General features: G+C 44.3%; 1 protein-coding gene across 1 annotated transcript; it reads left to right on the forward strand.

The window, feature by feature from the left end:
• Positions 1 to 564: 564 nt before the first annotated feature.
• Positions 565 to 20,120, forward strand: LOC141102795 (uncharacterized). Its single transcript, XM_073591807.1, has 5 exons — positions 565 to 1,683; positions 4,872 to 5,065; positions 7,401 to 7,498; positions 17,404 to 17,498; positions 19,531 to 20,120. The coding sequence occupies exons 1-5, from the start codon at positions 1,627 to 1,629 to the stop codon at positions 19,768 to 19,770; spliced, it is 684 nt and encodes a 227-aa protein (XP_073447908.1). The 5' UTR covers positions 565 to 1,626; the 3' UTR covers positions 19,771 to 20,120.
• The last annotated feature ends 482 nt before the right edge of the window (positions 20,121 to 20,602 follow it).

The raw sequence follows: 20,602 nt of genomic DNA on the forward strand, positions 1-20,602 counted from the left end.
GACCCATCCATCTTCACTCCAGCACCTGATGCTCCTTCCAGTTTCCATCTCCATCCCTGTTCCTGGACAGTTTGGATTACTAGGATCTCAAAAGCCCTTTAGACCCTCTGTAACGGGGAGTCATGGGGTTCTGGTAAGCGGCCAGGCTCTTACTGTCGGTGGTGGTCCCACATATCTGAGGCTCCATGTGGTTGAAAAACCCGTGATTGCTATTTTCACTTTCTTTGGGTTCTTCTCATGGACTATTTTTTATAAATTTTTTTTTCCATTCACAAATGACTTTTTAATACGTTTATTTTTGTTTGGACTCTATTTTCCACATTTGTTTGTATTGATTAAGATACACTATTGCACGTATGGTTACGTATTATTTACACAGGTTGCATTTAGTGTTTTTTGGTGTGACTAAACAGCCACACATTTATCAATTTATATAGCGCGAATCATTCCATTTTTCCTACTTATGTTATGTGTTTGTGTCACATTTAGATTTCGCTGCTCCTTTTCACATTTTAGATATTTTGAAGCGCAATTATTTTTTCCTTTTTTTCTGCCATATATATATATATATATATATATATATATATTTTTAGTAGAGACCCTAGAGAATAAAATGGTGGTTGTTGCAATATTTTATGTCACACTGTATTTGCACAGCAATCGTTCAAATGCAATTTTTTGGGGGAAAAAAATGACACTTCAATGAAATAAAAAAAAAAAAAAAAAAAACTAACCAGGTAAAGTTAGCCCAATTTTTTTTGTATAATGTGAAAGATTTTACGCAGCGATAATCGTGATCTTTTTATTCTAAGCAAAAAAAATGTGATTCTCATTTTGGCCAGAATCGTGCAGCTCTATAATGCAGTTAACTTCCAGGTTTGTTAAAGTTAAAAAAAAAAAAAAAAAACAAGAAACAAAAGAAGAAGTAAAAACTGCAATGTATTGTAACAATGTATCACAGCGCAGCTAACTTCCAGGTTTGGTAATGTTGGTTAAAGTAAAAAAACAAAAAAAAGTAAAAATTGCAATGTATTGCAACAATAGATCATAATGCAGTTAACTTCCAGGTTTGTTAAAGTGAAAAAACAAAAACAAACAAAAGAAGTAAAAACTGCAATGTATTGCAACAATGTATCCCAGCGCACAACCGCACAACGCACACTAGTGGGCGCTCATTATGCACACCTTAACACCTTGATGTAAATAGGCCCCTTAGAAGGAGGTCAGCTTCCCAGTACACCTCCCTGTATGTAGATTGCTAGGATACATCTCTCTGGTTTTGATACGATCTCTGCTTGTCTCCCCCTTGGGACGAGCCGCAGGTGCCCCTATTAAAAAGTGCCGGCGTGAAAAGATGGCCCAATTCTCAGGGTTGTCACACCGAGAGGACCAGTCCTCTAATTTACACCGCTGATCATTGAGGGACCTTTAATGTCCTCCTTGTTATCACTTCAAAAGCTTCCTCACCGTGGGTGCCATGACCCCGGCGCTGCGTCAGCAAGGGGGGGGGGAGCCGAGAACCAACTTCCAATTTTATGTTATTAATAATTACCAGGAGGGAGACGTCGGATCCATCTGAGGACACGGATCACTATGACAACCCTCCCCTGACAATATAAAACAAGCATGGTGAGGAGGACACGGCTCTTCTCTGCTATCAGCACACAGAGGAGACGATACCAGGTAAGACGAGACTCCGATCCTGCAATGATAGGCAAGCATGGATAATGGGGGTCATCATCTCTGAGATCATGATGGTCAGAGGCCACCAACCCGGTGAGCATGGCAGAACGGTGGTCAAGGTGGCCTTACAGCACTGCCTTCAGTTATCAATGGGAATATTATCTGCATGGAGTTTGTAAGTTGTCCACCTTTTTGTTTGTTTCCTCCCACACAATAAAATCTTACTATTAAATAGGGATGAGCTTGGGTTTTGGTTTCGAACCTGGAAATTAGCGGTCATTGCTGGGCCAATGAGCTGCAGGTGAGATTCCTCATCCAATGAGAGATTTCCCATCCCATGGCTAAATGTATACTAAGGGATAGGTATGCTCTTGTTATCGTTGACCCAATATGGCCACATGGTCATATTAGGTGGATGACATTGACCCGATATTGTCATGTGCCCATATAAGCTCAAAGAGGTTACAGGGATCCCTACAACTATGGGCGTCTGCAGGTAGGGGCAAGGGGGGGCATGTGCCCCCTCTGGAATCAGGGATTGGATCAGGATTTCCCCACTCGGTCTTTATCCTAGCACCGGCGGCCGGGCTGCTCGCTCCTGTACACAGTTTAGCAGGGCCGGTGACAGCTGGTGCAAGGAGTGGGACAGTGAAGGCCTCAAGGGGTGGACAGGTGGGCAGGATGACATCACCCGGCCTACATAGTGCGAACGAGCGGCCCAGGAGATGGAAGCCATGGGAAAGGAGAGCAGCAAGATGCGAGGAACAGCGGGCACAACGTCCCCGGCGCCTCCCAGAGCCTGGAACCCATGGACTCCTTAAACCTCCTCACTGCTCCTAGGCCTGGAGGACAGACTTACCGGGGGTTCAGAGAACAAGGACGGGTAGGAAATGCAAGCAGCCAGGGACCGCTCCATGTCACATCCTAGATCCGATGAAAGGAACAGAGCACCTCCTGTCCTCACCCAGAATAAAAACAGGTCTTGCCAGCTGCTGGCCATCATGGACATCCTACTGGCATGCAAGGTACTGTACTGAGCATCACACACACCATTGGGACATAGGGTCACTTGAGGGATTGCAGACAAGGCTAGGGGGTCCCTCTCTCTGACCCCCCATCACCCCTCTCTGTCACCCCCTCTCTCTTTCTGTCACCCCTCTGTCTTTTTCACCCGCCTCTCTCATTGTCACCCCCCTCTGTCTCTCTCTGTCACCCCCTCTGTCTCTTTCTGTCACCCCTCGTCTCTCTCTGTCACCCACCACATGTATGCAGTCTCTTAGAGTCTCTTGTGCCATGTCTGCAGTCTCTGCCATCTCCTGTACTACGTCTGCAGTCTCTGACCGTGATAATGTGATAATGACATTGTCGAAAAGAGTCAGAGCATGGGTAACCTTAAAATGATGCCCCCCCCGAAAAAAATTCTGCGGACGCCACTAATGTGTACATCAGCTATGGGGTGGGTGAGGAGGGCAATCTCACACCAGCTTTTGGCCCAACTATGACAGTTAACTTCCAGTTTTGGCCTGGTCCCGGTTCATCACGCGTTAGACTTTCTGTCAAGTTTTTATTGCTATCTGGGTCCCCGTTGGGGAGAGTTACCCTCTCTATGTGTAGTGGTCATTGTCACTAAGAAAGAAAATGAGGGGAAGTCCAAAATGTTAGAGTTGTCCCTAAAAGAAGTGGCAGGAGGAAGTCATTCACTGGGTACACCAGGGACAATGGAAGTTTACCCAATAGTACACAGACAGCAAATGGTAACCTGGCATACAGACCATTTACTTAGTCTGTAAAGGGCACCAAGAGCATAAGTCCCTGCCCCGCTTCTTCTCTTCCAGAACAGTAACCCACCTGCTTGAGGCTTTAACCCTCCGCCATCTTGTGCCTCCTCCGTGCCAGAGGCCTCCTCATGACATTCCCGGTCATTAACCTTTATATCCCAAAGGAATCCACACAGAAGTAGAATTGCTGCACTTTGCCAAGACAGTTACATAACAATCAACATACTATATAGGGTGTCCCTGGACAGTACATTGTCGATCACATATAGTGGACGATCCGCAGCAGTCACATGTGAAAGCATCCAACAACATATTTAGTAAGCCATCTTCCCTAGCTCAGTCTCTCTCTCTACCCGAGGTCTTTAGTACTCACTTACAGAGGTCCTAATTTACCTTCAGTCGGATGTGTACACTCACAGTTCCTTGCAGATAGTCCTTCTGAGATGGGATCACTGCAGACACCTCTAGCTGGGTACACCTCTCCCAGGTTCTCCGGGTTGATAGCCTCACTCCAGGGAATGCTTTGCCTGGTCCAATAGGTCTTTTACAACGCGCCCTAGCCTCTACCACCCTAAGGGTCTGGAAATCTACAGCCGGTTCTTCTGGGTGCAGGTCTTCCTCTTCCTGCCCTCCAGCCCTTTCGAGAGTCTCCACTTCGCTGCCGATTGGTGGGGGGTCTCTGGCACCCATGCTTCAACCGCACTAGGGCTCTTCCCAACCTGGCTTATATGTAGTCACTGACTCCCCCATGACATCCCTATAAGAGGGCTCAACCTAAAAAGAACCTAGCACCTGATGACACTATTCTCTCACTTTTCTGGGACAGAGCCACCTAGTGGCAGACTAGCTAACTGCACCCGCTCAAACTATTATTGTGCCTTATTCCTTTGTATCTTCTTTCATTTTTCAAAATGAGAAAAACTTGACGGGTGTTTTTAACCTTTTCCTACTTTATCCAAAAACGAAATGTTTGGTTACATATACACTTTGGGATGTATTGATAGAAATATTTGCATAACCATTCGTCCTGTGCAAACTGTGGGTATGGGACTCAAAATTGCATGTCCTTCAATTTCCTCTACAGATCAAATGTTATTCATTCATTGAAAAAATAAAATAAAAATAGAGTGGTTCAGGGAAAATACCCCCCCCCCAACTGGCTGAGTCTTTTTCTCGAAAATGTTATTAGCTTGGCTGCCATGCTGATTCAACAGCTTCAATGCAGTCCTAAGATCAGTATAGTAATTAGCATTCCGGAAATTCTTCTGACCTTAGTTTGCAGCATACTTGTCTTGGGTCAGTGGCTGGCAACTGAAGCCAGGCACAGCCAGGCGACTTGCATTTTCAGAAGGAAGATGACACCTATAGTATTCCTCTTATGACCGGTGCGCTTTGGTTTCTCTCCTGCAGTGGGAGGCTCCTATGGCCGGCTGTCAGTACACAGAAGTCAACCGGCGCCAGAAATCCTTCCATAGAGGAGACTCCAGCCTGCTCTGCAGCAGTGTATGTGAGAGCCTGGAAGAGGAGGAGGAGGAGGAGGAAGAGGAGGAGGAGGAGGAAGCCGTTTCCAGCCCAGCTACAGATTACGCCCAGCAGCTGTGCAGGTCAGTGACTGTATATCACCGTATACTGAGTATATTTCAATGCCAGTGTTTGCCTACAACCACCTGTACTTCTCTCCTCTCCCCTTGTCCATTCAGAAAAATGCTCTACAGTCTAAAAATATTCTGATAATTGTATTTATTCTATAATAAATAAGTAATAGACATGTGCAATTCATTTCATTCTGAATTCGTTTCAACAAAAACCCGTTTAACGAATTCGTAAATTCGAAAAATTCGTAAATTCGAAAATTCGTAGATTCATAAATTCAAAAGTCCAAAAACCCGAAAATTCCCGATAACCCGATAACTAACTAATAATAACTTAACCATCACTAACTATTCTATTCTTTTATTTTCTATTCTATTCTTTTCCTTTCTATTCTATTCTATTCTATTCTTTTCCATTCTATTCTATTCTATTCTTTTCCTTTCTATTCTATTCTAATTCAAATTTATTCTATTTGAATTTCAGAAAACAATTATTCTACTCTATTCTTTTATTTTCTATTCATTTCCTTTCTACTCTTTTCAATTCTATTCTAATTCAAATTTATTCTATTGGAAGTTCGAATTTCGGAAAACAGTTATTCTATTCTATTTTATTATTTTCTATTGTTTATTCTATTTTATTCTATTCTGTTATATTATTTTATTTTCTATTCTTTTCTATTCAATTCAAATTTATTCAATTGATTTTCGAATTGGAAAATTCGAAAAAAATTCAAATTCGGAAATTTTGGAAATTCAGAAGTTCGGAAATTCGACATATCGGAAATTCGGAAATTCGAAAATTCAAAATTAAGAAAATTTGAAAATTCGGAAATTTGAAAATTAAAAAATTTGGATATTTGAAAATCCGAAAATAAGAATGAAAATCTGAAAATTCAAAAGAATGAAAATCCGAAAATTCAAAAACCCAAAAAGCTGAAATAATAACTAACTATTAATAACTATTAAATTATAGATATTGGAATCTCCTTTCAAATCTGGCTGTTAGTGAACGTAAAGAGTACGAATTTATCCGAAGAATTATCTGAAATAACGAATGCCGTATCTAAATGAATGGAACGTAACGGTCTAATAATAATAAATAATTAATAATAAAACCTTTTTATTATTATTATTTACTATTAATTTGCTCCATTCCAATTGTTTAGGTGCGTCAATTGTTATTTTGGATAATTCGTAACTTCAGATAAATTTGTATTCGTTACGTTCACAAACAGCCAAATTTGAAAGGAAATTGCAATACCTATAATTTAATAGTTATTATTATTAGTTAGTTATTTTTTTTCAAATTTTAATGATTTTCTTTCTTTTTTTTTAGATTTTCGGATTTTCGAATTTTTGAATTTTCGAATTCTGAAAATTCTAAAATTCGAGAATTCAGAAATGAATTAATTTAATAGTTAGTTATTATTAGTTAGTTATTATTTCGAATTTTACTAATTTTCTTTTTCTGATTTTATTACTATAATTTATTATTAATTTGTTCCATTCCATTTGTTTAGATGCGTCAATTGTTATTTTGGATAATTCGTAACTTCAGATAAATTTGTATTCGTTACGTTCACAAACAGCCAAATGTGAAAGGAAATTTCCAATAGCTATAATTTAATAGTTAGTTATTATTAGTTAGTTATTTTTTTTCAAATTTTAATGATTTTCTTTCTTCTTTTCTGATTTTCGAATTTTTGGATTTTCGGAAATTTGGAATTTGAAAATTCGGAAGTCGAAAATTCGGAATTTGAAAATTTGAAATTTGGAAATTCAAAATGCGAAATTTGGAAATTTAGAAATTCGGAAATTTGGAAATTTAGAAATTCGGAAATTTTAAAATTTAGAAATTCGAAAATGTGTAAATCCGAAAATGCGAAAATTTGAAAATCTGAAACTTCAAAATTCATAAATTTGAAAATTTGGAATTTGGAAATTCGAAAATTCGGAATTTGGAAATCCGAATTTTTGGATTTCCGAATTCCGAATTTTCGAATTTCCGAATTTTTGAATGATCGAATTTTCGATTTTCCAAAAAAAGCAAAAAAATGAATGAAATGAAAACGAACACATTTTTTGTCAGTACACATGTCTAGTGCAAACTAAACTCCTATTTTTAACGCATCCTGTCATACAGGACAATTCGGTTGGTTGCAGACTGGTCGGTAAGTTGAGCTGGGAAGTTTCCTTGCTGCAGTGACCAGTTATAGTTGGGGAGTGCCCACTTGTTTGTAGAGTAATATAAAAGAGACAATAATATTTACCTATAAATTGCGTGTTGTCACCTTCATTTGCCACAATTCAGGAATACATTTCTTTTTTTTTTTTGCCTTTAAAGCATCCTGGGTTATGAAACTGCAGAATATTTTCTAAATCCCCCGCCGATGGATTTCCAAGTCAGCCCCTCCTTACAGGAAATCTTAGATGAAATGGAAGGTAATTGTAAACCGTCCTCCTATTGATGGTATTTATTCCACCTGGAGTACATGGCCCCCCCCATCCCCCCCAGGCCCGAGTCGGCAATTACAAGGCGTTAGGTTTAAAGGAAAATCAATGTTTGTGTCGGATAATTATGAACTCCCAGCGGTGTTTTGTCGGAGTGTAGCCATGGGAATACGGCTGGCGGTAAAATCTCATCATGTTATCCAGCCTTGTGACATTCTATGCCAATGAGCCGTTATTATCGTTTATAACACATTCTATTACTCCAATGTTTAAAAAGGGGTCCTATCAGCATGTCATACAGGAATAGTATCATTTTTCAAAAAAACTCCTTTTTTCTTTAAAAATCCATCCATAAACAGCAACCTAGTGACATTGCCTAGGCCAAGATGATGTCATCGATCTGCTGCAGGCAGGAGGGGACATTTCCTCAGTCTCCTCTTCCCCAGTCTCCAAAAAACACTCCAGCACTAGATCCAGGGTCTTTCTCTTTCACAATCTTTTACCGCGCAATGGGGTGCAGGACTCCTCAGGCTGGGACATATTCAATAAACGGCAAAAGCACACGGGAGGGCGCAAAAACCTTGTGCTTTACCATAGACACGTTTATTACATCCACCAAGGCACATGGATACTCACGAGCAGATAAAAAAAGTAAGCAAATACAGTATCTGAAAAAAGTGAGTACACCCCTCACATTTTTGTAAATATTTTCTTCTATCTTTTCATGTGACAACACTGAAGAAATGACACTTTGCTACAATGTAAAGTAGTGAGTGTACAGCTTGTATAACAGTGTAAATTTGCTGTCCCCTCAAAATAACTCAACACAAAGCCATTAATGTCTAAACCGCTGGCAACAAAAGTGAGTACACCCCTAAGTGAAAATGTCCAAATTGGGCCCAAAGTGTCAATATTTTGTGTGGCCACCATTATTTTCCAGCACTGCCTTAACCCTCTTGGGCATGAAGGTCACCAGAGCTTCACAGGATGTCACTGGAGTCCTCTTCCACTCCTCCATGACGACATCACGGAGCTGGTGGATGTTAGAGACCTTGGGCTCCTCCACCTTCTGTTTGAGGATGCCCCACAGATGGTCAATAGGGTTTAGGTCTGGAGACATGCTTGGCCAGTCCATCACCTTTACCCTCAGCTTCTTTAGCAAGGCAGTGGTCGTCTTGGAGGTGTGTTTGGGGTCGTTATCATGTTGGAATACTGCCCTGCGGCCCAGTCTCTGAAGGAAGGGGATCTGCTTCAGTATGTCACAGTACATGTTGGCATTCATGGTTCCCTCAATGAACTGTAGCTCCACAGTGTCGGCAGTAGGGATGAGCCGAACACCCCCCGGTTCGGTTCGCACCAGAACCCGCGAACGGACCGAAAGTTCGCACGAACGTTAGAACCCCATTGACGTCTATGGGACTCGAACGTTCGAAATCAAAAGTGCTCATTTTAAAGGCTAATTTGCATGGTATTGTCCTAAAAAGGGTTTGGGGACCCGGGTCCTACCCCAGGGGACATGTATCAATGCAAAAAAAACTTTTAAAAACGGCCGTTTTTTCGGGAGCAGTGATTTTAATGATGCTTAAAGTAAAAAAAAAAAAGTGAAATATTCCTTTAAATATCGTACCTGGGGGGTGTCTATAGTATGCCTGTAAAGTGACGCGTGTTTCCCATGTTTAGAACAGTCCCTGCACCAAATGTCATTTTTAAAGGAAAAAATCTCATTTAAAACTGCTTGCGGGTTTAATGTCATGTCGGGTCATGGCAATATGGATGAAAATCAGTGAGACAAACGGCATGGGTACCCCCCAGTCCATTACCAGTCCCTTTGGGTCTTGTATGGATATTAAGGGGAACCCCGCACCCAAATTAAAATAAGGAAAGGTGTGGGGCCACCAGGCCCTATATACTCTGAACAGCAGTATACAGGCGGTGCAAACAAGACAGGGACTGTAGGTTTGTTGTTAAGTAGAATCTGTTTGTAATTTTGAACATTTTTAACGTGTTTAGCTCCAGCCAAAAAATCTTTTCTAAGCTTTTTGGAAAACATAGGGAAGGGTTATCACCCCTGTGACATTTGTTTTGCTGTCTTTCCTCCTCTTCAGAAGATTTCACCTCACTTTTTTGTCCCAATGAAAAATGTTTTTTGAAAATTTGGGTTTTTTTGTGGAACAAGGATTGGAAAGCATCAGTGGAAAGGAGAACTTGTTTTCCCATATTAACTCTTACAGGAGAGAATTTCCCTTCCTAGGGGTAGATTTCATCTCACTTCCTGTTGTCTCCTTCCGTTTGCAAGTAGGAGTCGTTTGTAAGTTAGATGTTTGAAAGTAGGGTCCTGCCCTATATACTCAGCAGAAATTTGGGCCTTAGGTGTTGCTGTGGCCACAACACTGTAAGCCCTCACAGGGCCCTGCTGTGAAATATTAGATCAAGAATTGTAATTACATGCCCCTGTTGAACAGCAGCTGAAAAATTAGGCCTTAGGCACTGGTGCTGGTGCCACAACACTGCAACCCCTCACAGACACTCTAGTTGGAACGCAGGAACGAGCCCTGCTGCAAATTATTGCTTCAAAAATTGTAATTACACGCCCCTGTTAGACAGGGGCAGAAAAATTGGGCCTTAGGCACTGGTGCTGGTGCCACAACACTGCAACCCCTCACAGACACTCTAGTTGGAACGCAGGAACGAGCCCTGCTGCAAAGTATTGCATCAAAAATTGTAATTACACGCCCCTGTTAGACAGGGGCTGAAAAATTGGGCCTTAGGCACTGGTGGTGGCGCCCAGAACCAAAAATGTTCTTACAAGCTATCAGCGTGATGATTGAGGAGGAAGAGGATAATTACTCAGGGATAGTCACTCAGCATCAGCATAGGCAGTCTTTGAAGGGATCTGAGATTTCAAAAAAAATTATTCGGTTACATCAGCATCAGGTGCTTGGTAGCTGGTGGTGATCCAAGACTCATTCATTTTTATGAAGGTCAGCCGATCGACCGAGTCGGTGGACAGACGCACCCTGTGATCGGTTACCACGCCTCCAGCAGCACTGAATGTGCGTTCCGAAAGAACGCTGGATGCAGGACAGGCCAGTAGCTCAATTGCATACTGTGCAAGCTCTGGCCAGTGATCCATCCTCAAGACCCAGTAACCCAGAGGATTTTCGGTGGGAAAGGTGTCCAAGTCTGATCTTGCCCCTAGGTATTCCTGCACCATGTAAAACAGACGCTGGCGATGGTTGCTGGAACCGATCATACCTTGGGGCTGCGGACCAAAAAATTGTCTGAACGCATCGGTCAGACGGCCACCTTCTCCACCGCTCCTTCTTTGACTGACCGAAGCCTCAGCAACACGTTGTCCAGAAACAGGAGTTTGTAACCTCCCAGTCTCTGGGAACGCGTTGCACAGACCTTTCTGCAAGGCCTCCCGAAGATGTTTCATCCTCTGCTCCCTCTGCGATGGCAAGATAAGGTCCGCAACCTTACCCTTGTAACGTGGATCAAGGAGGGTTGCCAGCCAGTATTGGTCCTTCTCCTTGATACCACGAATACGAGGATCCTTACGCAGGCTTTGCAGGATCAGGGAGGCCATGCAGCGTAGGTTTGCTGAGGCATTCGGTCCGGAGTCCTCTGGGTCACTAAGAACGACATGGTCCGCAGCCACCTCCTCCCAGCCACGTACAAGTCCATGTGTTTCTTGGGACTGATCCCTTAAAGACTGCTGCTGATGCTGAGTGCCAGGCTCCACCTCCATACTGACACAATCTTCCTCCTCCTCCTCTTCCTCCTCGTCCTCTTCCTGTGTGATCGGCGGGCACGCAGGAACACTGTCTGGATAAAGGGGGCCTTGAGAGCTAAGGAAGTCCTCCTCTTCCTGCCTCTGTTCTGCCTCAAGTGCCCTGTCCATTATTCCACGCAGCGTGTGCTCCAACAGGTGGACAAGGGGGACAGTGTCACTGATGCATGCACTGTCACTGCTCACCATCCTCGTGGCCTCCTCGAATGGTGACAGGACAGTGCATGCATCCCTGATCATGGCCCACTGGCGTGGGGAAAAAAAACCAAGCTCCCCTGACCCTGTCCTGGTGCCATAGTCGCACAGGTACTCATTGATGGCCCTCTGCTGCGTGTGCAGCCGCTGCAGCATGGCCAACGTTGAGTTCCACCTGGTGGGCATGTCACAGATTAGGCGGTTCTTGGGCAGGTTAAACTCCTTTTGGAGGTCCGTCAGCCGAGCACTGGCATTATATGACCGGCGGAAATGCACACAGACTTTCCTGGCCTGCCTCAGGACATCCTGTAAGCCCGGGTACCTGCCCAAGAACCGCTGCACCACCAAGTTAAGGACGTGAGCCAAACAGGGCACATGGGTCATTTGTCCCTGTCGGAGGGCAGAGAGGAGGTTGGTGCCATTGTCGCAAACCACCATTCCTGCCTTAAGTTGGCGTGGCGTCAACCACCTCTGAACCTGCCCCTGCAGAGCTGACAGAACCTCTGCCCCAGTGTGGCTCCTGTCCCCCAAGCACACCAGCTCAAGCACCGCATGGCATCTTTTGGCCTGCGTACTTGCGTAGCCCCTTGAACGCCTACGGAGCACCGCTGGTTCCGAGGAAGAGGCCATGGAGGAAGAAGAAGAGGAGGGGGTGGAGGAGAGAGGTGTGTCACAATCAGCATTTTGGAGGCGTGGTGGCGGAACAACCTCCAACACTACTGCACCTTGTCCTGCATCCTTCCCAGCTGCCAGCAGAGTCACCCAATGCGCCGTGAAACTTAGGTAACGTCCCTGTCCATGCCTGCTGGACCATGAGTCAGCGGTAATATGCACCTTACCGCTGACCGCCCTGTCCAGCGAGGCATGGACATTGCCTTCCACATGCCGGTAGAGAGCCGGAATCGCCTTCCGTGAGAAAAAGTGGCGTTTGGGTACCTGCCACTGAGGAACCGCACATTCCACAAACTCACGGAAGGGGGCAGAGTCTACCAACTGAAAAGGCAGCAGTTGAAGTGCTAGCAATTTTGCCAAGCTAGCATTCAACCGCTGGGCATGTGGATGGCTGGGAGCAAACTTCTTTCGGCGGTGCAGCAGCTGGGGCAGGGAAATTTGCCTGGTACAATCTGACGTCGGTGTACCAAAAGCAGATTGCCCACAAGTACTTGGCTGTGACACACCTAATTCTACACCTTCATTCCTCTCACTGCAGGTCTCAGAGAGGACTGAAGGTCTAGTGGGGTTGGAAATCTCAGCTGATGAGGAGCAAGGAGAGATCCTCTTTGTTCTTTGGTGTGGGTCTTTTAGATACGCTTGCCAACGAACTGCATGGCAGGTCAACATATGTCTGGTCAAGCATGTGGTACCCAAGCGGGAGATATTTTGGCCACGCGAGATACGCTTGAGACATATGTTGCAAATAGCAGCGGTGCGATCTGATGCACTCGTCTCAAAAAAGGCCCACACCAAAGAACTTTTTGAATAACGCGCAGAGACTGCAGCGCCCTGCACATGTGGAGCTTTGGGGTGTGATGCAGTCAATGTGCTGCCCTTAGGCTGGCCCCTGGAGGGCATCCTGCCTCGTTGGTGATGTGCTGCCGCCTCCTCCTCCTCCTCCTCCTCCTCCTCCTCCTCTCTCCTATCAGGCACCCACGTTGAGTCAGTGACCTCATCATCCCCTCCCTCCTCATCACTGGAGCAAACCTGGCAGTATGCTGCAGCAGGGGGAGCATGACTGCCAGATTGCTGTCCTTCTTGGGCACCCCCTCTGTCCGCGCTCATGTTACTGCCTTCATCGAGCTCAGTATCGTCATCAGAGCCTTCCAAACGCTGGGCATCCTCCTGGAGCATGTACCCAACACTGTGGTCAAACAGTTCGAGGGAATCCTCATGAGGACATGGTGGAGCTAGGGAAGGAGTCACTGATGACATTGAGCTGAGGGAAGAGGCCGCTGCTTTGCCAGACAAAGCACCCTGGGCATGGGTGAGAGAGGATGAGGAGGATGAGGACGGCTTGGTCATCCACTCGACCAAGTCTTCCGCATGTTGCGGCTCAACATGGCCAGCTGCCGAAAAAAAGGCCAAGCGTGTCCCATGGCCACGTGCTGATGAGGATGCACCGTCTCCACGACCAGCACTAGACACAGAGCCTGCTTGCCCTCTCTTATTGGCTTGTGACTGTCTGCCTCTCCTTCTTGGCCTTCCAGACATACTAATGGCCTGTAGCTGCACTAAGCTGGGATAGAACACCTGTAATTTTCTTCAAGTAGCTTTATATACTGTAACCAGACAAGCCTGCCTGTCAGTAGGAAGATAACAGGAACGGATCTAGCTGAACACTGTGAGCAGGACGCACTGTACTAAATGTAAATAGTCTAGCTGCCTGACCGTGGTACTAATAGGATCAAATAGAACACCTGTAATTTTCTTCAGGTAGCTTTATATACTGTAACCAGACAAGCCTGCCTGTCAGTAGGAAGATAACAGGAACGGATCTAGCTGTACACTGTGAGCAGGACGCACTGTACTAAATGTAAATAGTCTAGCTGCCTGACCGTGGTACTAATAGGATCAAATAGAACACCTGTAATTTTCTTCAGGTAGCTTTATATACTGTAACCAGACAAGCCTGCCTGTCAGTAGGAAGATAACAGGAACGGATCTAGCTGAACACTGTGAGCAGGACACACTGTACTAAATGTAAATAGTCTAGCTGCCTGACCGTGGTACTAATAGGATCAAATAGAACACCTGTAATTTTCTTCAGGTAGCTTTATATACTGTAACCAGACAAGCCTGCCGGTCAGTAGGAATTTAACAGGAACGGATCTAGCTGAACACTGTGAGCAGGACGCACTGCACTAAATGTAAATAGCAGGAACGGATCTAGCTGAACACTGTGAGCAGGACGCACTGCACTAAATGTAAATAGTCTAGAAGATAACAGGAACGGATCTAGCTGAACACTGTGAGCAGGACGCACTGCATTAAATGTAAATAGTCTAGATAGAAGATAACAGGAACGGATCTAGCTAAACTGAATACAGTGTATATATATATATGCAACACCTGGGATGCATATATATACACAATACACTGTAAGTGCAGCTAACTGACTGACTGTTCTGCCTAATCTATCTAACTCAAATCAAATGACACTGTCTCTCTCTCTCTCTATCTCTCAGCACACCGGAACACACACTACACAGGGCCGCCGTGCAGGCGGCCTTATATAGTGTGGGGTGTGTACTAAATGCCCTGAGCCGTAATTGGCCAAAGCCACCCTGGCTTTGGCCAATTACAGCTCTCTCTACTGACAGCGCTGTGATTGGCCAAGCATGCGGGTCATAGTGCATGCTTGGCCAATCATCAGCCAGCAATGCACTGCGATGCCGCAGTGAATTATGGGCCGTGACGCGCCACACGAATTTAGCGCGAACGGCCCATAACGTTCGCAATTCGGCGAACGATCGAACAGCCGATGTTCGAGTCGAACATGGGTTCGACTCGAACACGAAGCTCATCCCTAGTCGGCAGCACTCATGTAGCCCCAGACCATGACACTCCCACCACCATGCTTGACTGTAGGCAAGACACACTTGGTCTCATCAGACCACAGGACATGGTTCCAGTAATCCATGTCCTTAGTCTGCTTGTCTTCAGCAAACTGTTTGTGGGCTTTCTTGTGCATCATCTTTAGAAGAGGCTTACTTCTGGGACGACAGCCATGCAGACCAATTTGATGCAGTGTGCGGCGTATGGTCTGAGCACTGACAGGCTGACCCCCCCCCCACCCCTTCAACCTCTGCAGCAATGCTGGCAGCACTCATACGTCTATTTCCCAAAGGCAACCTCTGGATATGACTCTGAGCACGTGGACTCAACTTCTTTGGTCGACCATGGCGAGGCCTGTTCTGAGTGGAACCTGTCCTGTTAAACCGCTGTATGGTCTTGGCCACCGTGCTGCAGCTCAGTTTCAGGGTCTTGGCAATCTTCTTATAGCCTAGGCCATCTTTATGTAGAGCAACAATTCTTTTTTTACGATCCTCAGAGAGTTCTTTGCCATGAGGTGCCATGTTGAACTTCCATTGACCAGTATGAGAGAGTGAGAGCGATAACACCAAATTGAACACATCTGCTCCCCATTCATACCTGAGACATTGTAACACTAACGAGCCACATGACACCGGGGAGGGAAAATGGCTAATTGGGCCCAATTTGGACATTTTCACTTAGGGGTGTACTCACTTTTGTTGCCAGCGGTTTAGACATTAATGGCTGTGTGTTGAGTTATTTTGAGGGGACAGCAAATTTACACTGTTATACAAGCTGTACACTCACTACTTTACATTGTAGCAAAGTGTCATTTCTTCAGTGTTGTCATATGAAAAGATAGAAGAAAATATTTACAAAAATGTGAGGGGTGTACTGACTTTTGTGAGATACTGTAACTGATGTGCTTCAGCTGAACGCAATGTGACCCCTCCCAGGACCAAAACGATCGGATAACTGACGCATTTTGGGGACATTGAGGAAGGGGGGTTGTCCCCTGAAACACGTCAGTCTTTCAATCGTTTTGGTCCTGGGGCGGGTCACATCTCGTTCAGCTGAAGCACATCAGTTATTTGCTTACTGTTTTTTATTCACTTGTGAGTATCCATTAGTCTTGGTGAATGCAATAAGCAGGTCTATGGTAATGCACAAGGTGTTTGCACCCTCCGGTGTGTTTTTGTAATCCTCTCCTCCAGTGATCAGACTGCAACATTGTAACTTTGTAGCAGTTTACAAGGCGAGAGGCTGCAGCAGGAGCTGATCTGTGCCAGACATCAGATTTTTGCTGAAATACATTGTTCATGTATTTTTGTACAACTTCGTATATATTCTTCAGCCAGTAGATGGCAGTGTTTATAAGTTTGTAGCTGCATCTATGATTATACTCTATGTCTTTTCTCTATAATAAAGTTCCTGTTTCCTGTCCGCAGTTAAGCAGCAAAGCACATTGTGTGTGCACTGTCTGTTCTGTAGGGCTATATACACAATTAATTTTTTATTATATAAAAATATTATTATAAACAAATATTTATTATATTGCAGCTGATCAATTCTTAGATGTGATGGCTGCATTTGTTTTCTTATTTAGGCTTTCTTTCTTCAATTTCCATGTGGCGATCCTGCCAGGAAGCTTGTTGTTTTTCAAATGAACAAGCTCTCCTGCAAATGTATCGTTTACATGGATGGCTTCAGTTTGTTAGTGTATTTAAATCTGCTAGTCCCTCCTCCTGACTGACAATACTACTGTCTGCTGTGCCTCATGTGCTCCTTCATCCAGAGTGGGGGGGGGGGGGGCGCTCTAATACAGGAGGTAAGTTACTGGCAAGATCACTAGGGGAAAAAAATCCTTAAAAAAAGAAAACAAATGCAGGCACCACATCCAATAATTAAGCTGCAATATATGACATTTTTGGTTTTAGGTTTATTAGAGTTTGACGAGAAAAGGAAAATTCTGATGCTAGGTCCACTATAAGTCACATACATTATTCAGGCACATGCTAAAATGCACATTATTGGCTTACTTACTGAAGGCCCCCGAAACATACTAACTTTTCAGTTCTGGTCTCCGGAACATAGTTAACCTTGTCCATGATCTGCCTCAGGCCCTCCCGGTGACTGGGTGGTCCAACCCAGACCCCGCCCACTTACTGTACTGGCCCACCCCTACTTTACCTCTAATTATGCAGGGATCCACCCACCTGCTGCCCCCCCCCACTCACCATGATGAAAGCCTTATTGAGTTATTGAACATGGTGACACTGATCCCGGGACACAGCCCAAAACACAGCACTGGGACTGACCACCAAGATGTGGGATGGTTGTCTACTCCTACAATTCTTCTTTTGTTCTTGTTCTACAGACCCCCTGGGAGCTGAGGAACTGTGGAGAATTCTGCAATCAAAGTCCAAGCAGAAGCTTAGAGAAGAGTATGGTGAACCCATACGACCAGAAATGGTGACTATTGACCTAAAATGGGGGGTGTAATCAGGGGAAGTTGAGTAATCACCCACGCACCACCGCCATGTTCAGTGTACTTTGTGTGAGGGAGGCCAACACATCATTGTCTGTATCATAGGAAATTTGTTTTAGAAACTCTGCTAAGTTTTTATTGCTTTTTGTGTTTCTGCTATATACAGTGCCTTGAAAAAGTATTCATACCCCTTGAAATTTTCCACATTTTGTCATGTTACAACCAAAAAACGTAAATGTATTTTATTGGGATTTTATGTGATAGACCAACACAAAGTGATACATAATTGTGAAGTGGAAGGAAAATGATAAATGGTTTTCAATATTTTTTCCAAATAGATCTATGAAAAGTGTGGGTTACATTTGTATGGCGCCCCCCGGAGTCAATACTTTGTAGAACCTCCTTTCTCTGCAATTACAGCTGCAAGTCTTTTTGGGGATGTCTCTACCAGCTTTGCATATCTAGAGAGGGACATTTTTGCCCATTCGTCTTTGCAAAATATCTCAAGCTCTGTCAGATTGGATGGAGAGCGTCTGTGAACAGCAATTTTCAAGTCTTGCCACAGATTCTCAATTGGATTTAGGTCTGGACTTTGACTGGGCCATTCTAACACATGAATATGCTTTGATCTAAACCATTCCATTGTAGCTCTGGCTGTATATTTAGGGTCGTTGTCCTGCTGGAAGGTGAACCTCCACCCCAGTCTCAAGTCTTTTGCAGACTCTAACAGGTTTTCTTCTAAGATTTCCCTGTATTTGGCTCCATCCATCTTCCCATCAACTCTGACCAGCTTCCCTGTCCCTGCTGAAGAAAAGCATCCCCACAACATGATGAAGCCACCACCATGTTTCACAGTGGGGATGGTGTGTTCAGAGTGATGTGCAGTGTTAGTTTTCCGCCGCACATAGTGTTTTGCTTTTAGGCCAAAAAGTTCAACTTTGGTCTCATCTGACCAGATCACCTTCTTCCACATGTTTGCTGTGTCCCCCACATGGCTTCTCACAAACTGCAAACAGGACTTCTTATGACTTTCTTTCACCAATGTCTTTCTTCTTGTCACTCTTCCATAAAGGTCAGATTTGTGGAGAACACGACTAATAGTTGTCCTGTGGACAGATTCTCCCACCTGAGCTGTGGATCTCTGTAGCTCTCCCAGAGTTACCATGGACCTCTTGGCTCTTCTCTGATGAATGCTCTCCTTGCCCGGCCGGTCAGTTTAGGTGGATGGCCATGTCTTGGTAGGTTTGCAGTTGTACCATACTCTTTCCATTTTCGGATGATGGATTGAACAGAGCTCTGTGAGATGTTCAAAGCTTGGGATATTTTTATATAACCTAACCCTGCTTTATACTTCTCCACAACTTTATCCCTGACATGTCTGGTGTGTTTCTTGGCCTTCATGATGCGGTTTGTTCACTGAGGTTCTCTAACAAACCTCTGAGGGCTCCAAAGAACAGCTGCATTTATACTGAGATTAAATTACACACAGCTGGACTCTATTTACTAATTAGGTGACTTCTGAAGGCAATTGGTTCCACTCGATTTTGGTTAGGGGTATCAGAGTTTCAGAGATTCTGCAAAGAAGAGTCGGCCACAATTTCCTCCATGAAAGACGCATAGCCAGTTATCGCAAAACGCATTGATTGCAGGTGTTGCCGCCAAGGGTGGCACAACCAGTTTTTTAGGTTTAGGGGGCAATTACTTTTTTTACAGCACTGTAATTATAAAAGTGTCTACTTGAGGAAGGGTGTGCTGCTTTTTTGTTTTTGTTTTTTTGTTTGCCCAAATCTGTTGATTTAGCTTTATGAAGCACATTGTTGTATTCTTCTATTTTTTGCTTACTAAATGTTTAGATTGCAGCAATCCTGAATATTTTCTTTAACTATATATATGGCTGAATGGGACGGCCTGATTGTGTTGCACATGTAGCCTTAGATGAAGTGTGACTCGCCTTGTCCTATTGATTACTGATTATTGATTGTATATATATATTTATAGATTTTTTTTTTCCCCTAGATAAATATTCTGAAGAATTTTGCTCAGCGCCCAACGATGCAGAAAGTGGCCACCAAGCGCCATCATCTCACCTACATCAGACAAACTTTGCAGCACCAGCAAGACTTAACCAACATGCTTCTGTCTGAAAATCCACTTCCAGATATAAATGACAGAGGGACCGCAAGGATTCCGCTCTCAAAATACGGAGCGCCAATGTCATACCGGTGCGGGGCACTTCCATACCAGGAGGAAATGTAGGACCTGATTGCTGCTTGATATTTTAGCCTCTGCTAGCTGGGCATTTAAAGGGACACTCCAGGCAAATCTAATGTAACCACCTATACTGTATGGACACCGTTGTCAGATGATCTGCTGATCCCTATTGTGCCATGTAGCTCTATAGCATAAGGGGCGTGATAATATATTCTGCTGTCTATAGTTCTTTGGATGGTGTGTCACTGCCCCGCCCCCTGTCTGGCCTCTGGACTGCAAGTTAAAGCGTAACTTCAGTAATTTTTTCATCTTTCCATTGATTAAATCTTCTGCCCTTGTTGTTGTTTTAACTTTGCATAGTAAAACGTTTTTTTTCTGCCAGTAAATACAGCCCACTTCCTGTTTCCTGTCTGGTCATTAGCCTAGGCTTATGACATCATGCACAGCTCTCTCTGTCTCACTCTTGTTGTGATAGTTTGCCAGGAAGGCAGGGGGGATGAGTCATAAGAGGGCTAATGAGAGCTGCAGAACTGGAGGTGTGCCTCTGTGTGTCTGTGTAAATCCAGGAAGTGAACAGGCAGCAGCTTCAGCTGCCCACAGTTAAAATGGCTGCAGCCAGACTCAGTGGAGGGAGATTTCTGCAGCATATTTGGCAAGTACAGAATCATAGTATATAACATAATATGCAAAGTGGTTGGAGGGAAGCTTCAGAATGGCAAAGATGTTTTTATTACAAATTATGTGAGCAGACTGCAGTTCCTCTTTAATGTCAGAACACTGCTGATGCTGAGCCTCTGCCTTCTTTTTTGTAGCATTTTGGATAGAGCAAGGGAGGGTTATAACCTCTGCAAGGTTTTTGTCATCCGTGTCCCCAGTG

The sequence above is a fragment of the Aquarana catesbeiana genome, linkage group LG07, assembly GCF_042186555.1.
Source record: "Aquarana catesbeiana isolate 2022-GZ linkage group LG07, ASM4218655v1, whole genome shotgun sequence".
NCBI lineage: Eukaryota > Metazoa > Chordata > Amphibia > Anura > Ranidae > Aquarana > Aquarana catesbeiana.

Excerpts from the sequence above, each read along its gene's own strand:
- LOC141102795 (XM_073591807.1), top strand. The coding sequence starts at position 1,627 with ATGGTGAGGAGGACACGGCTCTTCTCTGCTATCAGCACACAGAGGAGA. Across the intron at positions 1,684-4,871 it reads CACAGAGGAGACGATACCAG|TGGGAGGCTCCTATGGCCGG; the intron begins GTAAGACGAGAC and ends TCTCTCCTGCAG. Across the intron at positions 17,499-19,530 it reads AACCCATACGACCAGAAATG|ATAAATATTCTGAAGAATTT; the intron begins GTGACTATTGAC and ends TTTTTCCCCTAG.